Source organism: Leuciscus leuciscus (genome assembly GCF_965113295.1).
Source record: "Leuciscus leuciscus genome assembly, chromosome: 23".
In the NCBI taxonomy this organism is placed as follows: domain Eukaryota; kingdom Metazoa; phylum Chordata; class Actinopteri; order Cypriniformes; family Leuciscidae; genus Leuciscus; species Leuciscus leuciscus.
This window is the reverse complement of record NC_138747.1, coordinates 31804088-31822055: the sequence shown is the minus strand read 5'-3', so window position 1 is coordinate 31822055 and position 17968 is coordinate 31804088. Positions and strand designations below refer to the sequence as shown.

At 43.6% G+C, this 17968-nt stretch overlaps 1 protein-coding gene across 3 annotated transcripts in view; it reads left to right on the top strand.

The window, feature by feature from the left end:
* The window catches only part of elmo2 (engulfment and cell motility 2), a 51121-nt gene that overhangs the window by 17295 nt on the left and 15858 nt on the right, over nucleotides 1–17968 (top strand). For 2 of the 3 annotated variants that reach the window (XM_082156436.1, XM_082156435.1), the window contains exons 8-13: nucleotides 1153–1304; nucleotides 1533–1611; nucleotides 6260–6310; nucleotides 6622–6744; nucleotides 7625–7744; nucleotides 17078–17182. In XM_082156436.1, coding sequence (XP_082012562.1) covers nucleotides 1153–1304; nucleotides 1533–1611; nucleotides 6260–6310; nucleotides 6622–6744; nucleotides 7625–7744; nucleotides 17078–17182 — 630 coding nt within the window. The remainder of the gene's footprint in view (nucleotides 1–1152; nucleotides 1305–1532; nucleotides 1612–6259; nucleotides 6311–6621; nucleotides 6745–7624; nucleotides 7745–17077; nucleotides 17183–17968) is intronic. The other variant, XM_082156437.1, reaches the window with a different exon arrangement.

The window sequence follows — 17968 nt, the reverse complement described above, 5'->3', positions numbered from 1 at the left end:
GAGTCCATTCATTCACCAACCTGGATCATTAGTGATGATTCAAATGAAAAAAAAATTGGTTGAGTGAATGAGTCAATGGGCCCTATTTTAACGATCTGAAACGCAAGTATCAAACGCGAAACACAAGTAACTTTGTGGGCGGATCTCGCAATTTTAGATTTGCGTCGGGCGCAAGAGTCATTTATCCCGTCGGTATAATAGCAACAGCGCCCGACGCAAATCTAAAATGTGTTGGTCTGAAGTAGCTTCATTACTCATAGGTGTGGTTTGGGCGTAACATGAAATATCAGAGCGACATCTCACATTCCCTTTAAGAGCAGGCACGCTTGTTCCATGGCGGGTTGCTATTATAACGGCGGATTTGCCAGACGCACGCCAGGAGCGGTTCACAGCCGAGGAGACCGACGTTCTCGTCAGGGCCGTAAAACACAGAGAAGTGACATTGGGGATGGAGAAACACACCCAAATTAGCTTCGGTTAAACAGGCGTATCATAATTTGGGTAAATGTGTAAGCTAGATTTATGCCTGTTTTTTCACATCTTCATGGACACCACAATGATTTCCCTCGTGTGGAATATTTTTCCTTGTAATTATGTATGATTTGCAAAAATGTGAACTGCTTCTGTGTAGATGAGAGAAGTAAAGTGTGTGTGTGTTGTGCACACGCTACATTATGGCCAAGCATGCGCTCTTAAAATAGCCTCTGAATAACGCGCCACTGACTTTAGACGAGGTTTCTCCTGGTCTGTGGCGGAATTGTTTTCTGAAACTGCAAAATAGCACCAGGGAACGTTTGCGCCGGAACACGCCTCCTCTTTTCTCTGAACCGCCCCCGGGAGCGCAAGTTCATTCCCTAATTTACAGACGTGCGTCTGTGGAGGGATAAGTCCGCTGTGCGTCGGGTGCAAAATAGGAATGATACATGCGTCGCTGTACAAAGTCAATTGCGCCGGGTGCAAGATAGGGCCCAATGACTTGTTCATAAACACAGTCACATGCTTGGTTCCTGAACGAGTCATTGACTCATTCACTCAACCAATTTGTTGGATGTTTCTTGTTTGAAGATGGATTTGTTGTACATTTTTAGTTACATTGCCTGGTAGACCAGTGTTTATGTCATGTGATAGTCATGTGAGTGTGGTGTGTGACAGATTGCGGGTTACGTGAACCAGCCCATGGTGGACGTGTCCATTCTGCAGCGCTCGTTGGCCATCCTGGAGAGTATGGTGCTCAACAGCCACAGCCTGTACCAGCGCGTGGCGCAGGAGATCACTGTGGCGCAGCTCATCGCACACCTGCAAGTGTGAGCACATACACGCACACACACACGCACACACACTCGCTGCAGGTCACGTGCTTCTCTCCTGCACGCACGCACGCACACACACACACACACTGAACGTGCCGAGCTGTGTAATAAAACCCTCCAGAGCTCCAGACAGTGACACGTGATCTAGAGTCCAGAAATGTTGGAGTCCAAGAGCAAGATACCTCTAACTGTGTGTCTGTGTCTGTGTCATTAACTCCTCAGGTCCAATCAGGAGATCCAGACATACGCCATCGCTCTCATCAATGCCCTGTTCCTCAAAACACCAGAGGACAGACGCCAGGTGAACACACACTCTCACACACACACACACACACACACACACACTCTCACACACACACACACACACACACACACACACACACACACACACACACACACACACACACACACACACACTTACACACACACTCTCTCTCTCACACACACACTCTCACACACACTAATCAACTCACTCGTCAGTAATTGTTAACAGGTCCGTTCACAGTAGGAACGTCCACACACTGTCATTCACATGTTTAACAGATAACAGTAAATTTCACACCAAGGATGATAACTATAACGATAAAGATATAGTTCTAAAAATCATTCTAAATATAAAAGAATAGCAGAGTTCGCACCAACACTATAACAATAACGGCAGAGAGGAACGATATCGTTGGAATCACTTTCAGAACAATTTTTTCCAGCTGATGAATGATTAAAACATTTAAAGTCCCCTGTAGTCAATAATTGTATCCCTTAAAACTCATCTTTGATCACTAAAATTACATATTTAATTGTTTTTTCCTTAAAAAAAAATTCTTCATGCCTTTAAACATCTTGGATGTAACTCGACACCCTTGCCTCGTGGTTCTATGAATATGCAAATGAGCCCCGCCTTCACTCAGCTCAGAGATCCACTGGTTGACGATCACACGTTGATCTGATTGGTTACAAGGTAGTTTGTGACGTCAGAAACACCAGCGATTTCAAAGTGTGTTTTTGAGACTGTCTTTGGTTCACTGCAGTTTTAAGGAGAAAATACTCAGCAATGGTGTCGACTTATGAATTTACACATGCTTTGTCTTAAAGCATATTAAAAACACCACATAGACACATAAACAACATTAAAAGCTGGATTTTCTCCACAGGGGGACTTTAACAGCCAATCAGAATCCATCCTGATTTAAAGGGGTGGAATAATGCCCTTTTCATAAGATGTAAAATAAGTCTCTGATGTCCCCAGAGTGTGTGTGTTTGAAGTTTTAGCTCAAAATACCCCACAGATATTTTATATAGCATGTTAAAATTGTCACTTTTTGAGAGTGAGCAAAAACGCACCGTTTTTGAGTCTGTCCCTTTAAATGCAAATGAGCTGCTGCTCCCAGCACAGGGGGCGGAGCTACAACAGCTTGTGTCCTTTTACCTCACACACACATGCACTGAAAATTTCAAAAACTTTTAGCCATTTTTGTTCAAACCGAGTCAGAAAGATGGAGAGACTCAAGAAGAAGTGACAACATGTAGAAGCTACAGGACATTTCTGAATGGTTAGTTGGTGAATTTATGTAGCTTATGTGTAATTATCTTCTAGTCATTGATTAGCATATTCTGTCTTGATAATCTATAAATCGTGTTCCGGGGGCGGCGTTTATGTAAATGTTAGGGTTAGTGATGTCACTAACCCGGGAGGAATGTGGTGTAGTCTCTACCAGCCGTTTGTTGTAGTCTTTAAAAAATGATTCCTTTAAAAGCAAATATCTCCATTTGCTTTGAACTTTGAGCGTTGTAACTTTGCAGATGTTGTTTATGCTCAAACAGCAACATTACACACTAACTACAGTTAGAAAAGTCAAATCATAATCAACCACCCCTTTAAAGACCACAAGCATTTAAAGCGACAGACGACATAAACTGCAGCACGTGCTTAGAATAAACAGAATGATATCGTCCGCTAGTATGGACGCTAATATATTTATCAATATAGTTATCTTTATAGTTATCATTCTTGGTGTGAACTAAGTGAGGTGTAAAAGTAACATGTTTTTGACTTGGTTCTTTGCTTATGCAACACAACTCTGCCCAGGGCCGTGCACAGGCCTTTAGAGGGGCATGTGTTGAACCCCCTCCCTTTTTATATATTTTTTTATATTAAGATTATTTAGTAAGCCTACATAAAAGGAAGAAATGGTCACATCTTCATGACAAATTCAATAACACAAAATAATTTTTTGCTTTAGATTTATTCACTATTAACAACCATAATAATACGATAATATAGATACACAGGGTTTCAGGGCTGCTTTAGCTCTAAAAAAACATGTTTTAATACATTTATACATGTGAAGACGAGTGGAGAGTATAGAATACTATAGATTAAAAAATTAGCTTGATAGCGAATACATGCATATTAACAGCCTTGAATTAACCATAATTTAATATATTACCATAACATGATTAAATGTTAATAAATTTATCAATCTTTGATTCATAAATCAAAGAAATTTCTACAGTTACCTACAGTAGGTGACGAGGATTGCTTTGTGTAAGTTCCAGTACGAAACAGCGCTGCCCGCACCTGTGCTTATGATTTTCCGATGGTAAAAACAAATGGTATGTTGTTGTATTACTTATCAATATATTGTTAGCATTTTACAAAAGTCAAACTCAAATGCAGTTATGGGGTTTTTGACCAGCGAATGTGTGCAAATGTGCATTTTGTCCGTCATTAAAACGGCGCCGGCGGCATCACATTACATTTTCATCAACAGGTTACAAACTAGTTTGTTGTAGCTATATGGGCGCTCAGTTTTTACTGTTTGCACAGGCTATTTAAGTGTAGGCTATGTATTGGCTATGACTAGATGGCAAATGCTAGACCTCTCTCTCAGGTCTCACATGTCTCAGTCAGACATTAAATAAATAAAATATGAGCCTTTATAGACATCGTGTTCAGTACTTATTCAAACAACAAGATCTTTGTTTACCCTTGCAAAGATTCGTTCAGAATCAGCTGCTGTCTGCTGTGCGGACAAATCTGAATGGGACTGAATGATTTGACAAATCATTCAGTCAAGACAGAGGGGCGAAGTTATCAGATGGAGGGGGTGGGGTTATCAGATATAGTGGGCGGAGTTATCAGATGGAGGGGCGGAGTTATCAGACAGAGGGGTGGAGTTATCAGATAGAGGGGGCAGAGTTATCAGATAGAGGGGGCGGAGTTATCAGATAGAGGGGGCGGAGTTATCAGATGGAGGGGTGGGGTTATCAGATAGAGGGGGCAGAGTTATCAGATAGAGGGCAGAGTTATCAGACAGAGGGGGTGGAGTTATCAGATAGAGGGGACAGAGTTATCAGATGGAGGGGCGGAGTTATCAGACAGAGGGGGTGGAGTTATCAGACAGAGGGGACGGAGTTATCAGATAGAGGGGGCAGAGTTATCAGATAGAGGGGGTGGAGTTATCAGATAGAGGGGGCAGAGTTATCAGACAGAGGGGACGGAGTTATCAGATAGAGGGGGCAGAGTTATCAGATAGAGGGGGTGGAGTTATCAGATAGAGGGGGCAGAGTTATCAGACAGAGGGGGTGGAGTTATCAGACAGAGGGGGCAGAGTTATCAGATAGAGGGGGTGGAGTTATCAGACAGAGGGGACGGAGTTATCAGATAGAGGGGGTGGAGTTATCAGACAGAGGGGACGGAGTTATCAGACAGAGGGGGCAGAGTTATCAGACAGAGGGGGCAGAGTTATCAGACAGAGGGGACGGAGTTATCAGATAGAGGGGGCAGAGTTATCAGATAGAGGGGGTGGAGTTATCAGATAGAGGGGGCAGAGTTATCAGACAGAGGGGACGGAGTTATCAGATAGAGGGGGCAGAGTTATCAGATAGAGGGGGTGGAGTTATCAGATAGAGGGGCCAGAGTTATCAGAGGGGGCGGAGTTATCAGACAGAGGGGGGGAGTTATCAGATAGTGGGGGCAGAGTTATCAGACAGAGGGGACGGAGTTATCAGATAGAGGGGGCAGAGTTATCAGATAGAGGGGGTGGAGTTATCAGATAGAGGGGGAAGAGTTATCAGACAGAGGGGGTGGAGTTATCAGACAGAGGGGCGGAGTTATCAGATAGAGGGGGCGGAGTTATCAGATAGAGGGGGCAGAGTTATCAGACAGAGGGGGTGGAGTTATCAGGTTTACTGACAGTTTGAGGATCGAACAAGTTTACACAAGCTTAAGAACTTCCATTGGCTAAATATTTGTAAAACAGACAGATAGACGTAAAGTGTGACCAATAGCATTGATTTATTGAAGAAGAAGAAAATAACACCACCACCAAAAAAAAAGGGCACTTCGGAGTGTAAGGGAGAAAAGGGCATGTTGAGCTCTACCTGTGCACGTGCCTGACACTGCCTGTAACAGGGTCAGTTTTAACACTCTGACTTCTATTATAAAGTTATTTATAACTGTTCAGTCAGAAGAACCAAGAGAACCGAACTACAAAACACACCCTAAATGTTTCTATCAGTAAAAGTTGACAGGCAGATTTGTAGTATTCTTTGTTTGTTAAAAAAGAAAGCCTATTATAGTCAGACAGAGAACATCATGAAAAGAAAATTGAATTGTAGGAATTATCACACATGGTAACAGTGAATACAAAGTATAATTAATAATCTATTGTGTACAAGAAATATTTCCAGTACTCAAATCTGCTTGATCAAGCAAGCAGCATCGCATTAGTCCTGATATAACCAACCGATTGGTTCGTTAGCTCTGATTCGTTCAGGAACCAAACATGTGACTGTCCTTATGAGTCATTGATTCATTCACTCAAGCGATTTGTTGGATGCTCTCAAAACATTCTCATTTCTTACAGTTGGTTGTGTATTTATTGCAGTTTGGAGTCTGGTTTAGACATTCTCAGACTGATGTGACTCTCTGTGTGTGTTTATGGCAGGAGATGGCGAGTACACTGGCACAGAAACACCTGCGTGGCATCATACTCAATGTAAGTGTCTGTGATCTGCAGGTAATGGCGTCAGATTCACTTTGCCACTCATTTTCTGCTATTAGCTATAAAGAAAACAGATCCAAATGTGATGGAGTAAATCACTAGTGACAAATCCAGCAAACAGCAGCTGGTTGGTTGATTTTATTTCATTAATTTAATTAGATTTTTTGAATCGATGAGTGTGTTTTGATCAGATCTTCATTCTTCAAAAGACCACAGAACGTCCTGCTAGTAGCTGTGTGTAGGATCATCAGTTGATAGTGTGATAATGAGAGTTGTTTTAGGAAACTCCTCTGTGTCTTTCCCAGCACATCATCCGCGGGAATCGGCCCGTCAAAGCGGAAATGGCACATCAGCTCTACGTGCTGCAAGTTTTGACCTTCAACCTTCTGGAGGAACGCATGATGACCAAAATGGACCCCAATGACCAGGTAAGCTTTATGTCTGAAAATGATTCACTTGTCATTAAGATTAATGGAGGGAACATGTAGTATGATTGAAGTGAATTAGTGTTGAATAGCACCTAACGTGTATGACAGATGCTTGAGTCTTTATGTGAAAGTATTCAGTTTTCATGCATATGATGAAAATATTACAGATAAGGATATGAACTCAGGTCTTGATGTACTCGTATAACTAGTACACCACTGTAGCAGACAGTCTGATCACTATGTTCACTTAGATCACTAAAGCACAGCAGAAATCCCTAAAAATCAGTAAATATTGCATTTAGGCTTTAGACTCTTCATGTAATCCCAGACTGAGCTGATGATGGTGAGATCTGATTTCTGTGTGGATCAAACCTGTTTCAGGACTCTTGTTCATACAAAAATCTCAATGCATTATTACAATATTTACAGAGAAATGAAGACCAGGCTCAACATCTGACAAAGCCTCTGTTTGAGTCATTAAAATAATTAGTGTTGTACATTTATGACAAAATAGCAGAGTGACGTTTAAATGGCAAACATAATTTTTCTGCATGTTTAATAACATGTATGATTAAAGATTTATATCTGAATTCCTATGCAAGATCTAAGTCCACATGTCATACAAATAAGATTATGCTTCTAACACGGTCGAGAGCTGAAGTTTTGTGATGCTGTTTGCCAATGTTTGTTAGAACTATGATTTTGGGAAACAATAAACATTTGAACATGACTGACTGTAGAAAATTGATTCATAGCTCCTGTTTGGACAGCATAATCATGGCATGAAAAGCCAAACATTACTGATTTGTTTTCAGCGTTTTTCAAGATACTTGGGAAAGTTGCGTTCTCTTATAACCTTCACACTGCTTGAATTCTTCAGACACAGAGAGATATCATATTTGAGCTCAGAAGAATCGCATTTGAAGGAGACAGTGATCCAGGCGGGACGGAGAAGAGGAAAGCCGTCTACACTAAAGACTACAAGATGCTGGGCTTCACCGTGAGTGATGTTTGCTCTTTCTGTTGTCATCACAAGAGATAATTACATTTCCTTTCCAAAAGGAAAGGATGTGTGTGTGATGTAATAGTTTAATTATGATCAGTGATAGTGATGTGTGTGAATTATTTAATGATGGATGATGTGATAGTGATGTGTGTGATATATGCTTTAATGATCAGTGATAGTGATGTGTGAATTTGTGTGATGTGTAATGTTTAATTATGATCAGTGATAGTGGTGTGAAGTGATGGTTTAATGACGGTTCAGTCATAGTGATGTGTGTGTGATGTGATTATTTAATGATGGATTAGTGATAGTGATGTGCTGATGTGTGTAATGTGATTGTTTAAAGGGGTGGTATAATGCCCTTTTCACAATATGTAAAATAAGTCTCTGATGTCCCCAGAGTGTGTATGTGAAGTTTTAGCTCAAAATACCCCACAGATATTTTATATAGCATCTTAAAATTGTCCCTTTTTGAGGGTCAGTAAAAACGCTCGGTTTTTGTGTGTGTCCCTTTAAATGCAAATGAACTGCTGCTCCCGGCACAGGGGGCGGAGCTTCAACAGCTTGTGTCCTTTTACCTCACACACACAAGCACTGAACATTTCAAACACTTTTAACCTTTTATGTTCAAACCGGAGTCAGACAATGATGGAGAGACTCAAGAAGAAGTGACAACATGTAGAAGCAACAGGACATTTCTGAATGGTTAGTTGGTGAATTTATGAAGCTTATGTGTAGTTAGAAGCCCAGCCTGCCTGAGGAAGGCCTGGAATACACATAGTACTAACCCATTGGGGTAGTGAAACATATGGCAGTCCCTGAGGAAGTCCCAATCCAAGGGAAGTGGGAGCGTACTCAACAGGGACAACATAACGAGTCTGTCAAGGGGAAGACACGGCTGAACTGCACGTGGCATCATGGGTCACCATAGAGACCACTGGAAAAAACACCCAGTCTACTAGCAACTCCTACTAGAGGTAGCAGACCTGGCGCCAGGTGGTCCGCCACGCCTGGCACCGGAGGGGTGATGGAGGAACTCACGAGGCTCACCGACGTAGGGCGCCATACGGAGCAAAAGACGCACGTATCCGGCCGAGGCGCGGAGTGGCGTAGCAAGCTGACACAACCTATTCCCTCGCAAGGGCTCAAAAGGAGGACTTTGAAGAGCTCTAAGAACCAGAGCTAGGTCCCAAGAGGGTACAGAGTGCAAAACACGAGGTGGATTTAACCTCCTAGCACCCTTAAGGAATCTGATGATCAGGTCGTGCTTCCCAAAAGACTTACCTTCTACTGCATCGTGATGCGCTGCTATTGCAGCGACATACACTTTGAGGGTGGAGGGAGACAGCCTTCGCTCCAACCCATCTTGCAGGAAGGAAAGCACGACTCTGATCGGGCAAGTTCGGGGGTCCTCCTGACGGGAGGAACACCAATCGACGAACAGGTTCCACTTCAACGCATAGAGGCGCCTCGTAGAGGGGGCAGGCCATCTAGAACCTCCGCGTCCCGTCCAGGGACCAGACATGGAGTTTCCAGAGGTCTGGACGCGGGTGCCATAGAGTGCCCCGTCTCTGAGAAAGGAGGTCCTTCCTCAGAGGAATCGGCCAAGGAGGGGCTGTCGCGAGGAGCATGAGTTCCGTGAACCAAGTCCTGGTGGGCCAATACGGCGCCACTAACAGGACCTGCTCCTCGTCCTCCCTGACTTTGCACAGGGTCTGTGCAAGAAGGCTCACTGGGGGAAACGCATACTTGCGCAGGTCCCGGGGCCAACTGTGTGCCAGGGCATCCGTGCCGAGGGTCCCCTCGGTCAGGGAGTAAAACCACTGGCAATGGGTCGTGTCTGGAGAGGCAAACAGGTCTACCTGTGCGACTCCAAAGACACTCCAAATCAGCTGGACCGTCTGGGGATGGAGTCGCCATTCTCCTGGCAGGGGAGGCAGCCGTGAGAGCTCGTCTGCCACACGGTTGAGCTCCCCTGGAACATGAACGGCACGAAGCGACCTCAGATGCTTCTGACTTCATAGGAGGAGGTGGGAGGCGAGTCGCGACATACGACGGGAGCGTAGACCACCTTGATGGTTGATGTACGCAACGGTCGCAGTGCTGTCCGTACGGACCAGTACGTGCTTGTGTCTGAGAAACCCCTTGAGGCGACACAAAGCTAGTCGTAGTCGTACTGCTTGCAACTCTAGGCAGTTGATGTGCCAATGCAGCTGGGGCCCCGTCCACAGACTCGAGACTGCATGCCCGTTGTACGTGGCCCCCCAACCCATGGCAGAGGCATCCGTAAAAACCACAGCATGCCTGGAAACCTGGACTAAGGGCACTCCGGCCCGTAGAAACACAGGGTCCGGCCATGGGAAGAAGGTTTGGCGACAGCGCGGGGTAACTTTGACCCGGAGCGTACAGCTCTGCCACGCCCACCTCGGGACTCGATCGTGAAGCCAGCGCTGAAGCGGTCTCATATGTAACAGACCGAGCGGCGTTACTGCGTACAGCATTCTGCTGCGGGCTGCCCAGTGGCGAGGGGTGGGGGAGAGACAAGGAACGAGGCCCTGCCTCCTCGTGAACTGGTCTCTGCGCCTCCGGGCCCAACCGCAGACAGGAGCGACGCATCCAAGGCTGCGTCGCTGCTATCCGCAGACTGGGAAGAGGGAAACGGGAGTGATGCCGCTCGGAGACGGCATCCACTGCCATCCTGGGCCTCTTGGGTGGAGGAGACTGTGTGCCCACCAGTCTCGACCGTGGATGACCTGAAGGAGAAGGTAGAAACTGCTCTTTTAATGAAATTTTGGGTACCAGAAAGAACAGAAAGAAACAAAAAATTCTCCGCCCGGCCCTCCCCCGGGGGAAGGAGGTGTGCAGAGGCACCCTCCTGAAGAGCAGCATCCAGGTTCTCCCTCAGGTCGCCCGTCTCAGGAACGCTTCCCTCCCTTCTTTTTACGGGAAGGGGCCGGGGGCGCCTGAGCGGGCTGGGCCGTCCTCTTGCGACCAGACTTCCGCCCTCCAGGGTTGGACTGCTGCCCTGAAGGAGGAGCTGGCAACAGTAAACGGCAACAGTAGACGGGCCAGCAGCAGCCCGTTTCCTGTGCAGGACATGCCGTATTGCTTCCGACTGCTTCTGGGCGGCGGAGAACTCTTGGGCAAAGCTCTCCACCGCGTCGCCGAAGAGGCCGCCTTGGGATATGGGGAAGTTGAGAAGTTTGTTCTTCTCAACATCGCGCATATCCGCAAGGGTAAGCCACAGGTGGCGCTCCTGGACCACCAAGATGGACATCGCCCGACCCAGTGAACGTGCGGTGACTTTCGTCGCCCGGAGGGCGAAGTCCGTCGCCGCACGCAGCTCCTGCAGCAGAGCTGGGTCGGGACCACCCGCCTGCAAGTCATGGAGTGCTTTGGCCTGATGGACTTGAAGCAGCGCCATGGCATGCAGGGCGGAAGCGGCGTCTCCACACGCCATGTAAGCATCCCTGGTCAGACCAGAGGAAAACTTACAGGCGCGGGAGGGGAGTGAAGGGGCACCCCGCCAAGTGGAAGCGGTCTTCGGACATAGCTGCATCGCAACCGACCGCTCCACTGGGGGGATTCCCTCGTACCCGTGCGCCGCCCCGCCGTCGAGGGTGGTGAGGAAGGAGGAGCGAGGTTGGCTACGCCTGGTCGCCAGAGGGGCCAGCCAAGACTTCCTCAACTCTTCATGCACTTCAGGGAAGAATGGTATGCTCTTCCTCCGATGCCGCGATCGACATCTGATCATCAGGCGGCGCCCCGAAGGAGACAACCGGAACCGCACGAGACGGCCCCGGAAGCTCCGCCGGGACCACCAATGGCAACGAGCTACTAGAGGAGTGAGAAGCCCGTGAGGATCTTTTACCAGACGGAACATTCTTCACTGTAATCCTCATACACTCACCAACAGGAATCACCGAAGTAGCCTCCTGCCGAACTGAACCGGCAGACGAACTAGATCGGGGATTCTCTGAAGGGACTCCCCCATGTTTCAGGGTTCGCAGTCTCGAACGCAGCATCGCCGGAGTCATGTTCCCGCAATGAGAACACGACTCATCCACAAACGCTGCCTCAGCGTGTCTTAAGCCCAAACACGAGAGGCAGTGTTTATGGCCATCTTCCTGAGGGAGAAGTCGACCGCATCCAGAAACGCACGGGTGAAACGACATCCTGAAAAGGGCGCGAAACGCCCGTGATGCTCTTTTAGAAAGGAAACAAAAGAGAAAAGAGAAGAAGAGAAAGAGAAGAAATACTCTGTTCACGTGCCGAAGCACCGAGGGACCACCGCGGCAGACACGACGGGGAAACTGCAAGCCCGTGTGCTGCACTCACCCAATACCAGCCGTTAAAACAGCTCTTTTTTAAAGAGGAAGTTCGGCCGGCAGCAGAACGCGATGATCGCTAAAGCGCCGTCACACCAGCACCAAAGGATCTTCTCGTCTTCTTTAGGCTTCTTCTCGTCGTTTTTGAAAACTCTTTCAGGCAAAAAACAGCAGCTCACACAGAGACTCACACTGGATGGCTCCGAAGCAAAAAGCATTGCGCAATGTTTACTTCCGCCTTTATACCTGCGCTGGTAGGCGGGTCGCGGAATGCAAATCTTACATGCCAATCTCCATTGGCTCGTTTTATTTCTCTCTAAGGCAATTAGCTCCCTAGCGTGATCCCAATTCGTCAGGGAACTCCCCCGACGACACGTTGGAGTTCCAGGACGAAAGGGAACTAAACTTAGAAAAGTGAAATCATATTCAACCACCCCTTAAATGATGGATTCGTGTAATGTGATGTGCTCTGCGAGATGTGATTGTTTAATTATGATCAATGATGATAATGATATGCTAATGTGATGTTTTAATGATGGATCAATGATAGTGATGTGTTGAAGTGTGTGTAATGTGATGGTTTAATGATGGATCAGTGATAGTGATGTGTTGAAGTGTGTGTAATGTGATGGTTTAATGGCGATCAGTGACAGTGATGTGTTGAAGTGATGTTTTAATGATGGATAAGTGATAGTGATGTGTTGAAGTGTGTGTAATGTGATGGTTTAATGGTGATCAGTGATAGTGATGTGTTGAAGTGATGTTTTAATGATGGATCAGTGATAGTGATGTGTTGAAGTGTGTGTAATGTGATGGTTTAATGATGGATCAGTGATAGAGATGTGTTGAAGTGTGTGTAATGTGATGGTTTAATGATGGATAAGTGATAGTGATGTGTTGAAGTGTGTGTAATGTGATGGTTTAATGATGGATAAGTGATAGTGATGTGTTGAAGTGTGTGTAATGTGATGGTTTAATGATGGATCAGTGATAGTGATGTGTTGAAGTGTGTGTAATGTGATGGTTTAATGATGGATCAGTGATAGTGATGTGTTGAAGTGTGTGTAATGTGATGGTTTAATGGTGATCAGTGATAGTGATGTGTTGAAGTGATGTTTTAATGATGGATCAGTGATAGTGATGTGTTGAAGTGTGTGCAATGTGATGGTTTAATGGTGATCAGTGATAGTGATGTGTTGAAGTGTGTGTAATGTGATGGTTTAATGATGGATCAGTGATAGTGATGTGTTGAAGTGTGTGTAATGTGATGGTTTAATGGCGATCAGTGATAGTGATGTGTTGAAGTGTGTGTAATGTGATGGTTTAATGATGTATAAGTGATAATGATGTGTTGAAGTGTGTGTAATGTGATGGTTTAATGATGGATCAGTGATAGTGATGTGTTGAAGTGTGTGTAATGTGATGGTTTAATGATGGATCAGTGATAGAGATGTGTTGAAGTGTGTGTAATGTGATGGTTTAATGATGGATCAGTGATAGAGATGTGTTGAAGTGTGTGTAATGTGATGGTTTAATGATGGATAAGTGATAGTGATGTGTTGAAGTGTGTGTAATGTGATGGTTTAATGATGTATAAGTGATAATGATGTGTTGAAGTGTGTGTAATGTGATGGTTTAATGATGTATAAGTGATAATGATGTGTTGAAGTGTGTGTAATGTGATAGTTTAATGATGGATCAGTGATAGTGATGTGTTGAAGTGTGTGTAATGTGATGGTTTAATGATGGATCAGTGATAGAGATGTGTTGAAGTGTGTGTAATGTGATGGTTTAATGATGGATAAGTGATAGTGATGTGTTGAAGTGTGTGTAATGTGATGGTTTAATGATGGATCAGTGATAGTGATGTGTTGAAGTGTGTGTAATGTGATGGTTTAATGATAGATCAGTGATAGTGATGTGTTGAAGTGTGTGTAATGTGATGGTTTAATGGTGATCAGTGATAGTGATGTGTTGAAGTGATGGTTTAATGATGGATCAGTGATAGTGATGTGTTGAAGTGTGTGCAATGTGATGGTTTAATGATGGATCAGTGATAGTGATGTGTTGAAGTGTGTGCAATGTGATGGTTTAATGGCGATCAGTGATAGTGATGTGTTGAAGTGTGTGTAATGTGATTGTTTAATGGTGATCAGTGATAGTGATGTGTTGAAGTGTGTGTAATGTGATGGTTTAATGATGGATCAGTGATAGTGATGTGTTGAAGTGTGTGCAATGTGATGGTTTAATGGTGATAGTGATGTGTTAAAGTGTGTGTAATGTGATGGTTTAATGATGTATAAGTGATGATGTGTTGAAGTGTGTGTAATGTGATGTTTAATGATGTATAAGTGATAATGATGTGTTGAAGTGTGTGTAATGTGATGGTTTAATGATGGATCAGTGATAGTGATGTGTTAAAGTGTGTGTAATGTGATGGTTTAATGATGTATAAGTGATGATGTGTTGAAGTGTGTGTAATGTGATGTTTAATGATGTATAAGTGATAATGATGTGTTGAAGTGTGTGTAATGTGATGGTTTAATGATGGATCAGTGATAGTGATGTGTTGAAGTGTGTGTAATGTGATGGTTTAATGATGTATAAGTGATAATGATGTGTTGAAGTGTGTGTAATGTGATGGTTTAATGGTGATCAGTGATAGTGATGTGTTGAAGTGTGTGTAATGTGATGGTTTAATGGTGATCAGTGATAGTGATGTGTTGAAGTGTGTGTAATGTGATGGTTTAATGATGGATCAGTGATAGTGATGTGTTGAAGTGTGTGCAATGTGATGGTTTAATGGTGATCAGTGATAGTGATGTGTTGAAGTGTGTGTAATGTGATGGTTTAATGATGGATCAGTGATAGTGATGTGTTGAAGTGTGTGTAATGTGATGGTTTAATGATGTATAAGTGATAATGATGTGTTGAAGTGTGTGTAATGTGATGGTTTAATGATGGATCAGTGATAGTGATGTGTTGAAGTGTGTGTAATGTGATGGTTTAATGGTGATCAGTGATAGTGATGTGTTGAAGTGTGTGTAATGTGATGGTTTAATGATGGATCAGTGATAGTGATGTGTTGAAGTGTGTGTAATGTGATGGTTTAATGGTGATCAGTGATAGTGATGTGTTGAAGTGTGTGTAATGTGATGGTTTAATGGTGATCAGTGATAGTGATGTGTTGAAGTGTGTGTAATGTGATGGTTTAATGATGGATCAGTGATAATGATGTGTTGAAGTGTGTGTAATGTGATGGTTTAATGGCGATCAGTGATAGTGATGTGTTGAAGTGTGTGTAATGTGATGGTTTAATGATGTATAAGTGATAATGATGTGTTGAAGTGTGTGTAATGTGATGGTTTAATGATGGATCAGTGATAGTGATGTGTTGAAGTGTGTGTAATGTGATGGTTTAATGGTGATCAGTGATAGTGATGTGTTGAAGTGTGTGTAATGTGATGGTTTAATGGTGATCAGTGATAGTGATGTGTTGATGTGTGTGTAATGTGATGGTTTAATGATGGATCAGTGATAGTGATGTGTTGAAGTGTGTGTAATGTGATGGTTTAATGGTGATCAGTGATAGTGATGTGTTGAAGTGATGTTTTAATGATGGATCAGTGATAGTGATGTGTTGAAGTGTGTGCAATGTGATGGTTTAATGGTGATAGTGATGTGTTAAAGTGTGTGTAATGTGATGGTTTAATGATGTATAAGTGATAGTGATGTGTTGAAGTGTGTGTAATGTGATGGTTTAATGATGTATAAGTGATAGTGATGTGTTGAAGTGTGTGTAATGTGATGGTTTAATGATGGATCAGTGATAGTGATGTGTTGAAGTGTGTGTAATGTGATGGTTTAATGATGGATCAGTGATAGTGATGTGTTGAAGTGTGTGTAATGTGATGGTTTAATGATGGATCAGTGATAGTGATGTGTTGAAGTGTGTGTAATGTGATGGTTTAATGGTGATCAGTGATAGTGATGTGTTGAAGTGTGTGTAATGTGATGGTTTAATGATGGATCAGTGATAGTGATGTGTTGAAGTGTGTGTAATGTGATGGTTTAATGGTGATCAGTGATAGTGATGTGTTGAAGTGTGTGTAATGTGATGGTTTAATGGTGATCAGTGATAGTGATGTGTTGAAGTGTGTGTAATGTGATGGTTTAATGGTGATCAGTGATAGTGATGTGTTGAAGTGTGTGTAATGTGATGGTTTAATGATGGATCAGTGATAGTAATGTGTTGAAGTGTGTGTAATGTGATGGTTTAATGGTGATCAGTGATAGTGATGTGTTGAAGTGTGTGTAATGTGATGGTTTAATGATGGATCAGTGATAGTGATGTGTTGAAGTGTGTGTAATGTGATGGTTTAATGGTGATCAGTGATAGTGATGTGTTGAAGTGTGTGTAATGTGATGGTTTAATGGTGATCAGTGATAGTGATGTGTTGAAGTGTGTGTAATGTGATGGTTTAATGGTGATCAGTGATAGTGATGTGTTGAAGTGTGTGTAATGTGATGGTTTAATGGTGATCAGTGATAGTGATGTGTTGAAGTGTGTGTAATGTGATGGTTTAATGATGGATCAGTGATAGTGATGTGTTGAAGTGTGTGTAATGTGATGGTTTAATGATGAATCAGTGATAGTGATGTGTTGAAGTGTGTGTAATGTGATGGTTTAATGGAGATCAGTGATAGTGATGTGTTGAAGTGTGTGTAATGTGATGGTTTAATGGTGATCAGTGATAGTGATGTGTTGAAGTGTGTGTAATGTGATGGTTTAATGGCGATCAGTGATAGTGATGTGTTGAAGTGTGTGTAATGTGATGGTTTAATGGTGGATCAGTGATAGTGATGTTTTGATGTACGTGTAATGTGATGGTTTAATGGTGATCAGTGATAGTGATGTGTTGAAGTGTGTGTAATGTGATGGTTTAATGGTAATCAGTGGTAGTGATGTGCTGTTGTGTGTGTTTTGTTTTGTTCACAGAATCCAATGAATCCTGCCATGGATTTCACTCAGACGCCACCGGGAATGCTGGCGCTCGACAACATGCTGTACCTCGCCAAACTACACCAGGACACGTATATCAGAGTAAGAGCTCACATTCAGAACCATTACCTCTTTTTATGTCTTTTCTCAAGCACTGTGTGCTATAATATTATTGTATTTGTCAGATAGCCATCAGAGTGAATTAAAGCAAGTTTAGTTCCCAGTATCAAACACAAGTAACATTATTGAGCCAAAGTGTGTTTGTTTAAATAGAGCCAGAGTTACAAAAACAGAAAGAAGGAAATAAAAATTGCTGAGTGATAAACAAGAGTGATAATGCGACTGAATGTGAATGTTTGCGGTATCATGTGCTTCTACTGATCACGCAACATGACATCATGACTTTGCGTAAACATACACGCCACTTTCAAGTCAAGTGGCGTGTTGTTTATACGCATTTTGAGCTATCCGCGTGTATGTCCACGCCGAAACGAACCGTCATCTTCCGCGTGTATGTCTACGCCGTTAAACGTCAGAGTGATTCCGCGTGTATGTGTACGCCGTTAAATGTCCGAGCGAAACTGAGCAAAATGTATATCTACATCTGGGGAGCAATATTTTTGTTTCCTAGGATGGTAGGGGAACACTCATAAATGGTATTAACCCCAGTGACGGGTAGGTTTAGGGACGCGGTTGGGGTAGGTCATATATATTTATACAGTAATGTAACGTTAAGTCACCGGCGTTGATAAACACGCTGAAAATCGATTATGCGTGTTGATAACACGGCAAAAATGGAAATACGAATTGGCGTGTCATACATACGCCATTTCATGAGATCAGTCTGGATCACGAGAGTATTACACTAAATGATTCTAGAAACTAGTA